The 13599-nt window shown below is 28.4% G+C and overlaps 1 protein-coding gene across 1 annotated transcript in view; it reads left to right on the top strand.

Annotated features, from left to right (window-relative positions):
- Positions 1–48: 48 nt before the first annotated feature.
- The window catches only part of LOC100210739 (synaptic vesicle 2-related protein), a 39317-nt gene continuing 25766 nt past the window's right edge, over positions 49–13599 (top strand). The window contains exons 1-5 of the mRNA XM_065807793.1: positions 49–535; positions 4516–4619; positions 10053–10151; positions 10238–10309; positions 10716–10840. Coding sequence (XP_065663865.1) covers positions 391–535; positions 4516–4619; positions 10053–10151; positions 10238–10309; positions 10716–10840 — 545 coding nt within the window. The 5' untranslated portion in view covers positions 49–390. The remainder of the gene's footprint in view (positions 536–4515; positions 4620–10052; positions 10152–10237; positions 10310–10715; positions 10841–13599) is intronic.

Genomic DNA, 13599 nt, shown 5'->3' on the forward strand with positions numbered 1-13599 from the left:
CTGAATGATTTGGCAACTTCGGTACATTCGAGCAAACAGCTGTTTTTTAAACGTTATCTATCGTAAACGAAATATTACTGTTAAAAACAAATAATTTTTTAGAGTTTTTGTATCTATTTCTTTTATTTGTGTAAATATAAAAGTTTATCAAACATTTATAAATACTTTTACGTTTGTTAAAATATTTAAAATATATGTCAAATAGATGAACATTAAAAACATGGCTGGTAAACATCCCCGATGCTTCAAATGTTCATTAAGTCTGACGTCACTTAATGAACATTAAGAACTAAAATGCTTACATAATTTAGATTAAGGATTAAAAAAATTAAGGTCCTTACTTTTCACCGGGGCAGAAAAAAGATGAATATTTAGAACACACAAAAAAGTATGGCCGGATTTACATCAGATAAAATACCTTTTATCGATTTGGAAGAACTACCTGATAACGATAATGTAGAAGAAGTGAAACAAAATGAAACTTCTCTTGCAAACAATAAAATTGACCACAAACAATTTAATGAAAGCAATATTGGTGAGAGTATTTTATATCTTGTTGATACGACTTTTGTTTTTATTGTTATTTAGTTATTATATATATATAAAATAATAAAAATATTTATTAGAAAAATATACATAGCTTTATTACAAGCTATGTATATTTTTTGCATTGAACACATGATTGTTGCAAGTTCGGGTTGGAATTTTTCTCTAAGTGGTACCGAGTTATTTCGTTAAGGACGTCATTCAGAATTTAAATACTAACCAGAAGTAGAAGTTTATTGGATCCCATCCGCGGAAATTTGTATTCAGCATAAGGCGCTATAATACTCTAAAAATCTCTGCGCACGAGAGCACGAGAGCCAACATTCTCCTACTTCTTACCATTAGTTAAACTTAGTGTGACGTCCTTTATGGATGACCCCTTGGCTATATATAAATATTATTTAAAACGTGAATAGTTAATGTATATCGAGATCCAAATAAATGCGATTAGATTCAAACCTAGTGAATAAGCTGGTATTAAGTCTTTATGATTTACTTCTATCCATGCTTGCGGATACGGTATCATACAGTATGCATGTACTGTATGAGCTGTGAAAAATGCTATATTTTGTTAAAACAGGTAATATTTGTTTCATTTAATCTGCATATTGAAGCTGATGAAATCATTTCGTATTTAGGTCTCTACATCCCAGTAAGCATAGGACGTTATTAAAACGTTTAAAAAACTTATTAAAACTTATTTTAACGTTTTTTAAACGTTTTAAAAACGGTCTGTGCTAACTGGGATAGATGTGTTGGTTAGATGTTATACACACTCGTCGCATTTAAAGAATAACAGTCACAACTTCCAACATTTTTAATTCGAACTTTGTACAACAAAGTAATTAACAAAACGAAAACTATAGGATTGCTGTTAATATATTTACGACTATACAATTATGCTATGTTTTAGCCATTACTATATTTTTCAGAATTCAATCAAAAACTTTGCTTTTCCTATTTATTGCTTCAAATTTACTTTCAGTGCTAAAAATTACTTAGTTCCACTTTCCCGAAGACCACTTAAATCTCTTCTTACACTACCTTACTCTAGTAAGCCAATCTTTAGCCGCCATCATAATATATTCAACAGCATCGTAAAATTTTTTGATTAATATAAGTAATTATTATAAATTATTTAAAATTATTTAAATTAATATAAAATTAATAAAAAATAAAAATTAATATAATATAAATTAAATGATATTGTTTGTATTTGAAGCAACACAATTTTCACTGTTTTGGATTGTTGTTTTTGGTTCCTGCATGCTGTTGGACACATTCTATTGTTTTGAATAATTATAGAAAATTTCTTACGCAATTATATATTTTAAAGATAACCACTTTTACGACGTTGAACGTCCTTCACTTCCGCTAACTAGGATTTATAGGGTTTAGGTAAACTGGGATATAAAGGAATAGGCGCGATGGAGCGTACATACATTCACTAACCTAAATAGAAATAGGCGCGGTGAGTGTACATCAGGGTGGGTCATACTTTTCGAATTTTGGATATAGGAGCGCGCGCATAGTTACACTACTTATAAGTTTTCCCATAGAACCAGAAAAGTTATTTTTCCTTAGTTTTAGCAGTTTTTCTGTCAAGCTAAATCAAAGGATGTTGAAGAGGTAGTTCATTTGTATGAAAAGCACAAATTATTTAAATTAGTTTTTACCCAATAACTCAATGTAATGGATTACACCTCCTTAGCAATATGCTTAATGCAATAGATAACACCTCCTTAGCAATATGCTCAATGTAATGGGTAAAACCACCTTTCAACCAGTGTTTAAATTAGTCGAGTCCGCACCAATGGCAACTAAAGAATCTCCATCGTCGTGATTCACAGTCCATTTGTAAAGGTTATTAGCTAATTGCTCATCTTCTGCTTCTACTCTTTCTTCGGAATTGCAAGTTAAATGAAATAGATATTTACCTCCAGGTTCAGAACAAACTGAACAATGTCGAGTATCGTTTATCTGCTAAAAAGAAACTGAAAAAGTATTTATATATTATTGATATATTAGCATTATTTATATAGTATTGATATATTAGCATTATTTATATAGTATTGATATATTAGCATCTACCTATATCCTCAATATTTGTTCCAGTTGTTTTAGAGTTTCATTCTTTCTTATCCAAACATCTTGTCAATTTATTTGTCTCTGGTTCATCAACTAATCCTATTTGTAAAGTACTTTTATTACCAACTTTATTTCTTTTGTAGGAAAGATAGCTCGTGTATAGGTATTTTCACTACCTTTTGACATATACAAATCACGCTTTAAGGAGACAACCATCGCATTCACTTCTATTCACAAGATGTGCCTGTGATTGTGCCTGGGAAGGGCTTATGGTCTAAAGGGAAGAGGAGAGCAATTATGCATTTCACCAACCCCTCTTCCCATTTTTTTAATTTTTTTTTAAACATTAAGATTAGGAGAACTTTTTTGAGTAGCCAAATTGTGCCAATTACACATACAGTTGCACATATTCACATTATATCTTAACTAAATATGACGAAACAACATATAAATATAAAAATAATAATGCAGTATAATTTTTTTCTATAAATCTTTATTATTTTGTTTAATAATTTTTTCAAACTCAGATTCTGAAGTTTTATATATGGCGGATCAAGGGTACATAAAACATGGTTTGATGGAACCCAAAACAAGGGCTGGACTGGCGAGAGGGGTTGGAGTTTTTTTTTTTAGTTGATTTCCCCCCCTCCCATCCTCGGGCCCCTACCATGTCTAAAGGTCCCCTGCTATGCCTGGGCCCCTCTTAAAATCAAGGTACAAAAATAATTTTTATTTTCCTATACCTTTTAAGAAAAAACTATGTGATTATGGGTTAAACGTAAAAAAAAAATTTTTTTTTTATATATAAGACAGCCCTGCATCTATGTATTTCCCTAGACCCCTAAATGCCAGTCTGACCCTGCCCAACACATATCCCATCAAATCATGTTTGATGTATCATCATGGGACCATGTGAATGCATAAAATTGAAATTTATAATCTCCTTCTCTTTCATCTTTTTTGGCTGTAATTCCAATCCACCATTATTCTACTACTTAAAATTAAGTAGTAGATTAATGTAGGTAAAACTCCATCCTCAATGCCACAATATATTCATCAATAATGTTTTCGGAAAACCTGATAAAAATGGTAAGCATCGCTCGTCAGGGATAAATCCTGGTTATCTTTGTCATCGCCTAAAAAGGACCTCACTGCAGAAAAGCCAATCACCCACACCCTTCTTAAATTTAAGCAACACCAATAACTTTTAGAAAAAAATGTGGATATAGAGACAAATATGCAAATTATAAAAGTTGTTCGTACGTGCACAAAATACAAATATAAAAACAATCCTTGCTTAAAAATTTACGCGCAGGCCACTACAGGCGGCCTTCAAATTATTTTGCCTTCAAAAATTCTTCTAAAGGCGGTCACCAATGACTATTGCCTCTCTATTGGCGTTGGTATCCAAAACATTTTGCGTCAAAAAAAAAACAACCTAGCTGCAGCTAAAAAATTTGAGGCGGTGACTACGGGAGGCCGCCGCCAATGGTTTCTGCCTCTTTAAAATTTTTGGCAGATTTTAATTTGCCGCCGGAAGTCAAAACCAACTTATCAGCTGTTTAGATAGATATCTGTTGAGATATCGCTCACTCATTCATATGTTTATGCTTATGTCAAACTTACTTGTATTTTATACTATTGTATAATAATATTGTAATATATATTTTGTATTTGTATAAATATATATGTATACATACATATATACATACACATATAAATATATATATATATATATATATATATATATATATATATATATATATATATATATATATATATATATATATATATATATATATATATATATATATATATATCTGTAATGTATATATGTGTGTTTTCATATCTAAAATTTAAAAATATATTTCACCAAAACAGACGAAAATGTATCAAACTCAACGTTTTCTGTGGAAGAAGCCATTGAAGCAGTTGGTTTCGGAAAATTTCAACTAAAAATTTTAGCAATGGTTGGATTTGCTTGGGTATGCATTTAAAATTCTTTTTCAAATTTGTTTAAAAACTTTTTTTTTTAGCATGCTTAAAAAAGGGAATTCTAAAGAATTTTAAAATTGTCTTATAAAAATCTTTAAAAAGTGACTCGTGAAAAAAGTATATTTATTTCTGAGAATCCAAATTTGGGAAATGTGAAAAACACTTTATCATAAGAAATTAATTAAATGTTAATTCTGATTTTATACAGGAAAGCAAATAATTACGAAGAATTTGATCTTGGAAATGGTCTTGGAATACTACGTCTTTTTTATGTACAAAATTCAATGTAATTCTGCTATGATACTTTATACCTGTACACTTGTGCTATTAAAAGTAACTTCTTTCGTATAGCTACTTAAAAGAAGTTAAAATAAAATACTGGAAAAAACTGAATTTCTTAATAAAATTACAATAAAGTTAAATTTATTGTAATTTTATTTCAATTTTTGATCGTTTTATATTAAAACTGATCAAAAATCGTCTGACGTAATTTGTAGACGACCTCTAATTTCAAATATATAGTATAAAATAATTTTCAAATCCGTATTGTTGATATCTGTTTTTGAATTTTGGTATTGTTAATGTGATTTATTCGAATTCTTAAATTTTAATTTGAAATTACTTTGTTAGCGTTTAATGTCCGAACAAAAAAGCTTAAGACTTTTTTGCGTCAGATTTTTCTAATGTTTATAGAAACTTTTCTTTCTTCTAAAAAACTTTCAGTAAAAAAAATTTTTTACTACCACTAATACAAGATCTAAACAACACCATTTTAGAGTCTTTAAATTTATTTCGCTCGGTAGCGTTAATTAGAATTTAGTTGAAATTTTCAGAAAAAGTGCCTTAATCACCTTAAATCCGATTCTGATCTATTCTAGTACATAATAACAAAATACATTTGTTTAAAACAATATTTCCATCGAATCTCATGGATCCCGATAAAGAAAGATCTTATAAATAAAAAAATTACCAATAGACCAATCAGAGCATATTACAATATGAAACTACGATTTTTATTTCACCTAAAAAAACGGATTTGCTTTAAATCTTATTCTAATCTGGATTAGCAATCGTAAAAAAGGATTTTTAAGATTTTTTAAAAGAGCAAATGAATCTCGGGTCTAGATTTTTTAGCCCGAAGCGTTTTTTTTTTTACATCATAAAATTTTGCGCAAACACGAAATTTACCCAAAATTGTATTGCGTTAAACAAAATCGTAATATATATATATATATATATATATATATATATATATATATATATATATATATATATATATATATATATATATATATATATATATATATATATAACTATTTCTCATTCATAAATAACTTCTTCAGAAATTTGTATTTTTAATAGTTTAATTTCTGTAGTTATACAGGGTCCAGATCATTGATTGGATTTATTTCTCGGTCAGCAAAGTATCATACTTATGCGATAGTATTTTAAAATCTTTATTTGTTTTTATATTTTATTTTATTTATTTCGTCATTAAAAAAAAAGAATACAATGCCGTGTTTTATAAGTTAAATCTACATGACCGGGGCTTAAAGAAGACAAAGTTTGCCTTATCACTACGCCCCGACGTCACCTTACGTCACCAACCGACTACCCAAAGTGTTAACAGTTGATATGACTAAAACCAAGTGAAACTGAGTTTGCTTAAAATGAACCGAAGATTTATGACAAAGCTATAATTGTATATAATTTGTACTATAATTTTAAAAGAGTCTTTGTTATTCTTTAATTTTAAAATTTATAAAATAAAGTCGCCAACTAAAGCTATAATATAATTAAATGATGAAAAATAATAAATAAACTTTGTTCACACTATAATGATGGGACTGTCCATGAGTTTGCAAAACAAATAATAAACTTTGATTCATTTTTACTTGACATCACTTATAATTAAAGTTTACAAATAGAGGTTCACTGATAACCCAATATACAATATTGGGTTATATAGAATAAAATATTTCAAGTCACATATTTTTGTAATGGAATATATAAGTATATTTATTTCGTTTTCATCACTATTAAATTCTTCGTTTGTAATTAGACAAAATGTTGCATGTAGTGGAACCTTGTTAAAGCTTAAAAAAAAGCTAGAACTAAAAAGAAAGCTTAAGGATTTCATTATATATTCTTTTATTTTTGTACTATTTTTTTTAGTTTCTCTAACGAATTTCAACTAAAACTACGTAAAAAAATTTGTATATAGTACTATGTAGTCATTCTAATAAAAGACTTGTTAAAGATTTTGTTGTGAATATAATAATATTAGATATTATTATATTCACAACAATATAATAATATCTAATATTATTATATTCACTACAAAGTCTTTTAAAGTCTTTTATATATAGGTAATAGTTTTCTCTCTATAAGAGAGAAAACTTTTACCTATATGTGAGCAAGCCACGAATTAAATGAGAAACTTAAAAAATCTCTGATCTACTAATTTTAAATTTTTCTGTACATACAAAAAAAAATAATGCGTTGCGTAAAATAATAATGAGGGGAAACGCGATTTACCTTCCATTATTGTACATCTTTGCCGCCATAATAATATTTTCCAAATTTGCATCTGTTGTTGAACAACAAATATAAATAGTACCTTATTAAATTTCATTGTCCAAAAAGATCTTTTATTATAACCTACAAGCTTACATTTGATAAGCTTCATTTTTTATTTATATATTACGAATTCTCATTTAATGATTACATGTTGTTTTCCTGAGTTAAGTGTAATTTGAAAGACTCTTAAGACTAATTTGAGTCTTTACATGTAGAAATTTCGTTGATACATTTTTAGTAAATATATTTACTATAAATTCATTTACAACGGTATGATATTTACCAAGACTGTTGTACACTTGGTTTAAAAGTGGACGTGGAATTCCTTTCGCAATACCTATGATATGACAATAGCAACATGGCTGCTACTTCTGTATCTTCTTGATCTACTTGGCTGAGAAATTATCGTAATAAATTTTTATGTCTTTAAAAAAAAGAAATCTTTGAATCATTAAAAATCTTAGAATTCAGTTTATTAGACGCTATTAAAAAGACTTTAGTGAATACACTGTGTACACTATATAGAGGATGTTCAAATTTGACTTTTTATTTTTTAAATAAACCACATAGTTTTTTCGAAACAAGCAGATATTTCAATTGAATGTTAAAGTATACACATGGCAGTTAATAATGGTAAAGAATGATAAAAATATAAGTGACTTCCTCTTACAACTCTACAGGCCTCGAATCTTTCAGTAAAATTTTCTAACACATGTTAGCATAATTGTGGTTCAATTCAAGTAATTTGATTGATTATCTTTTCTTTCAAATGTTGAATGGTTTGAGGGTTAATTGCGTAAATGTAAGAAAATTCCATAGAACAAAATTGAATGGAGTTAGATTATATGATTTTGATTGTCAATTAACAGTTGCTCTACGAGAAATTATTTGATCACCTAATTTCTTATTCACTAACAGAAACAACCAATCAAAAGATTGGCTGTTTCTGTTCTGAATCCACAAATTTCAAAATTTGCTTAATCACTAAAGATTATTTTGTTGAAAAAGTCATAATTTTTTTTCTTTTGCTGCAAGAACCCAATTAACAAATGCATGACGAAATCCATAGTTTGCAATAATTGTTGTCAACTATATTTTATAAATCTTTAAGTCAAGATTCTCATGCAAAATATTGAATATAGTGTTATTTTTTTATGCATAACTGATATGAACGTTGACGAATTGAGATGATTTGTTCTTAAATCAGTGCCGTCCCTTTAAAATCTTTTCGGGTAGGACCGGTTTGTTCTTTAATAACACTATATCAATTTACACTAGATTTGTCTTTATCAATATATTTGTTGCTCTTATTTACCAATGTGTTCATTGTTCTTCTTTTACTTTGTTAAGTATGTTTCTTTTATTTTTTATTGTCAATAAATTGATTATTTTTAGGGCGAATTTCTAGTAAGAAAAATCATAAAAAATTTATTGCAAAATTTTTTAAAAAATTAGTTCTTTAAAGCTAAACTCTATGCTTTTGTAAAAATGCTAAAAATATTTTACAATCGAGAGATTGAATTGAAGCAATTTTGTTTTAATTTTGTTTTAATTTTTTGCAATTTTTTACAATCAAGTTTCTTGTAATTGAGGGGCCCATTTGCAAAACGCATTAAATCCTAGTAAACTCATTTTGAAAAAACAACTAAAAACTAATTTACTCTTAGTTGCGCATTAACAGAAATTGATATATTCTTTGTCCATTTTTAAGATCAAAAACTTTTTGTTTGGTCTAATATTTAAATAGATGATAGATTTCTGTATATAGAATGTGGAAATAAAATTAACTCAAAATTTATATTTTTGCAACTTTTTACAGATGGGCTTCTCAATTATATTCTATTAAGCAATATTAGTATAATATGAAAAAAATCAGTTTTTAATTGAATGCAAATTAATTCATTCTACTGATGTAATTACTTAAAAATAAATTAAATTCAAAAACTCAATCGTTATTTAGTCCTTAAACTGCCGCACGAATAAAAGGCCTGTATTTTAGCTAGCTGTGCGAAAATCCTTTAAAATGGTTTTTTGAAAAATTTTCTCTCCCGCCATTTTTTATTTGTCTATGATGCAACGAAATAAACACTTATTAGTTTTAACCATCTATAGTTTTTTATTTGACCTATATTTAAAGTCTCAATTACTTATTAGTTTTAATAATGTACTAAAACAAAACAAAAATTTATCAAAAAGGAAAACAATTAATACTTAAGTAATAACTCAATAACTAAGTTTCATTTTATGCAACTTCTACAATAATAATCAAAAGGCACTACTTGTGCATAAAAACTTTAAACAAACGCACATCATTTTTGGCTATTCGTCGAATACTGTTTATTCAAAATTGATCAAAGTTGTATAAAACAGAGATAGTATTTTGAAAAAAACATTCATAAACATTCTAAATGGGTTAGATTAACAGCAAACTCGAGGGAAAGGGGTTAGGAAAAAATAAGCAACAAAAAAATGGGGATTCTGTTAAAAGTGAAGGTAAAAAAGTTTTAATAACTATGAATTAGTAAAATGTAAAAAAAAGTCTGACATTGGCACTAATAAAAAAAATCATAACCCAACAGCGCACCACATATTTTTCCGTTTCCTTTCTCGCCAATGAAGTTTTAAAAACAAATTGTTTAATTGAATCTTTAATCACTGCTGAGCTGCTTTAAGCTATAATATATTAATTAAAACTAAAGCTACTTAATTAAAAATACAAATAAACATATTATTAGGTAAAAAGTTTTTCTAATTTCGAAATAAATACACCACTATATATTTCGACATGCAAACGTCACTATATATTTGTATTTATTTTTTGCATTATTATATTCTATAAACAGAGTGCAGATTCGTTAGAAATGGCGTTATTAGCTATTCTTGCTCCTGCTATTAGGTGTGAATGGAATTTAACTCACTGGCATGAGGCGTTTCTTACTACTGTAAGTAATCGTTTTTTTAGACTTAAGTTATGCTTTTAATAAAAAGCGGCACACCAGTTACTTGTATACATTGTATCGTAATTTAGATAGTGTTTGTTGGGATGTTTGTAGCCACTTATTTTTGGGGTTTTGTAAGTGACAATTTTGGGAGAAGGAAGGTAAGCATAATATAAATGTTTTTGTTTATTCTTAACCTTATTTTCTTGAACTTTTTCTTATTAAACCTTTTCAGAATTTTTCTAAAAATCAAATTTGAGAGGAAGCTGTCTATTAAGCTTTCTTTTCCTCGTTCACATTTTTGAAAACTTTTTTGTTTTACCACAGAAATGTTGTGAAAGTTTTTTTGTTTTTTTTAATTTACAGAAAAGAACACTGAAATCCGCACATAACTCTATTTAGTGGGTTAAACATTATTTAAATACATACGTGCTCACTTGTTTGTGAGCACGTATGTATTTCAATAGAACAAACAGGATGTGAAAGAGTAGCGGGGTTAAAGACATAGTCCGCTATTTTTAGCATATTATTAATATCTAATGAATAAGTCCTGGTTTTATATCTTAGGCAATTATACTCGCTAGTTTAGGAATCTTTTCATTTGGAATGTCCAGTTCGTTTTCTGTTAGCTACGTCATGATGATTACATTTAGAGGACTGGTTGGTACTTCAATGGGAGGCGTCGTGCAGGGGTATGATTTTTTTTTCTGTTATATAATTACTTTACTCAACAAAAAATTTTATCAAACGCGAAAAAAAAGTGCATTATGTTTTAAGATCAATATAATTAATGTCATATTTAGGATAAATATAATTTCTAAAAATATGACTAGCGTTATTTTCAAAAGCTAACACGTGTTATGCGATTGAGTATCAATGAAAGTAAAGCACTGCGTAAGCATCGGCGTTAGCGCACCGTCGGTAAAAATGCGTAAAAATGCGTAAATTTACGTAAAATGCGTAAATTTGCGCAAATTTGTGTAAAATGCGTAAACTTGAGTAAAATGCGTCAATACCGCGGTAATTTTGCGTAAAAGTACATAATACACAAATTTACCGCATTTATCATTTTTTACTGCATTTATCACTTTTTACCGTTTTTATCGCTTTTTACCGTTTTTATCGCTTTTTACCGCTTTTTATCACAATTTACCGATTTTTTTGTTGGTTACCGAAAAACTAAACAACGTTTTTTTAAATTGCTTTTTGTATTTCTTTTAGTAAATTTTACATTTACAGTTTAAACAAACAAGTTATTAATAAAAAATTAATCATCAGATGTTTCATCATCTGTCTATAAGAAAATATTTGCAAGATCAGATGCTCTGTACTTTTTTTTCTCATTCCCCTTCCAATTCGACTTCATCATATTACTTAATTTAGCTTTTTTGCTTCTACTTTGTTTTTGCTGGAGTGTAATTGGAATAAACAAAGAGACACTTTGAGTTTAGTCTTCACCTTGAGTTCCTTCATACCCTTCTTGTTGAGCAAGAGTCCTTTGACTCTCTTGAGTTGGGCATCCAATACCGGTATACCGAAAACCGGTATTGTTATTCTTCGTATCGGACAGAATTTGTTCGATGAGACTTCGGTGCGACTTCGTGACACGGAGATTTTTAGAGAATTATAAACGCGAAAACATCACTTAACAAAACTTTGATTATAAATATGGATTTAAAAAAAAGACTTTCTTAGATGTAGAAAGCCTTTTTTAATATTCAGTTACGAAAGTATTTGATAATTACATTTATATTTTGAAGTATTAAACTCTTTTAATAATAAGTTAAATTATCTAAGCGAGAAAATATCACTGAAGAGAACTTAGATCATCGAAATAAAAAAAAGCCTTTCTTAGATAAAAAGTTTTTTTTAATATTTAGTTACCTGTTTGTATTAATTTCTTTTTAATTATATTATTAAATATTTTTGGAGTGAAAATTATTTTTTAAATTTGTTTTTTGTTGTTATCAGTGTCATGTAGAAAATAAAAGTACTGGAACGGCAATTTGATTTCCTACATGATACTGATAGCAACATCTCTATATAATAGAGATGTAGTTATGTTTTCGTATTCATATAATATAGAGATGTTATGCTTTTTTCATATAACATAATTATATTAAGACTCTGAGTGGAATCCATACACATATAAGGACATCTTACCAAATAAATTTATTGAAACGTTATCCAGTTGAAGTTTCAATTTTACCATCAACTGCTGGTGTTTCCACTACACCTGATTTGCAATTCGCTAGACCCAGAAATAAAATTTCGACTTATTTTACGAAAAGCGAAGACGAAAATACACTGCCAAATGTTTTAGCTAAAATGACGGCCACCGATTGCTTGCCTTTCAGAGTTTTTATAACATCTAATGAGATAAAAAAAATCACAGATAGCTCTAGGTTTCGACGTGCCAAAATATTCCGAATCCATTTGCCGAATAGTTATGAAATATGCTACTAAAATTCAAACTCAATAATAAAAGAATTATCTGAACTTCAACAACAAGGAAACCGATAAAGTCTTACATTTGTCGAGTGGACTTCTGTAAAAAATAGACGTTATTTGAACAATAATGTTCATTTTTAAAACAGATTATAGAACTTGGGTTTAGCACGAATTAATTTCCCAGCAGAAATGTGTTTTAAGTTAATTGACAACCTACTGAAAGAAAACAAATTAAAAATTGATCGCGATATCGTATGCATTATCACTGAAGGTGCTTCGGTTATGAAGAAAGTGGAACAAATAATGTCCATTGACCAAAAACTTTGTCAAACCCATGGAATCCAATTGACTGTGGTTGACTCTTGTATAAAACAACAGTCGTGGACTCAACAGATAATTATTTTGAATCTGATGAAGATAGCACTGGTGAGATTTAAGATGAATATAATGAAGACCACTTAAATGCATTAAGGATTTTTAAAAGCTCACCAAATTCAAATGAACTTGCAAATAATTTGGCCCCATTGCTAAGCAAAGCTAGAAAAGTTGTAATGCTGTTTAGACAATCACCGACAAAAAATGAAATCCTTCAAGTTTATGTAAAAACTGAACATGGTAAAGAACTGTCAATAATATTAGACAATAAGACCAGATGGAACAACTTACTTTTTATACTAGAGCGTTTTTATAAATAAATTCCATTCAAAAAGCCCTGATTGACTTAAATTCAGCTATTAACTTTACGAAATTTGAATTAGAATTGATATTATCAACAGCTTCTATGTTGCTAGAAGTGAAATTGGCTGTAGAGGCTTTATGTCGTTGAGATGCTAATCTTCTATCATCTGATACTGCCTTGGCATTTATGCTGCAAAACTTGGGCGAAGGACCATTAATTTACAATATGAAGGCCTCCTTAATTAAAAGAATAAAAGAAAGACGCACAAATTTATCTAATCTCATACTATATCTTCATAAAGGAGATCAAATCCAAAATAAT

The sequence above is a fragment of the Hydra vulgaris genome, chromosome 10, assembly GCF_038396675.1.
Source record: "Hydra vulgaris chromosome 10, alternate assembly HydraT2T_AEP".
NCBI classification, from domain to species: domain Eukaryota; kingdom Metazoa; phylum Cnidaria; class Hydrozoa; order Anthoathecata; family Hydridae; genus Hydra; species Hydra vulgaris.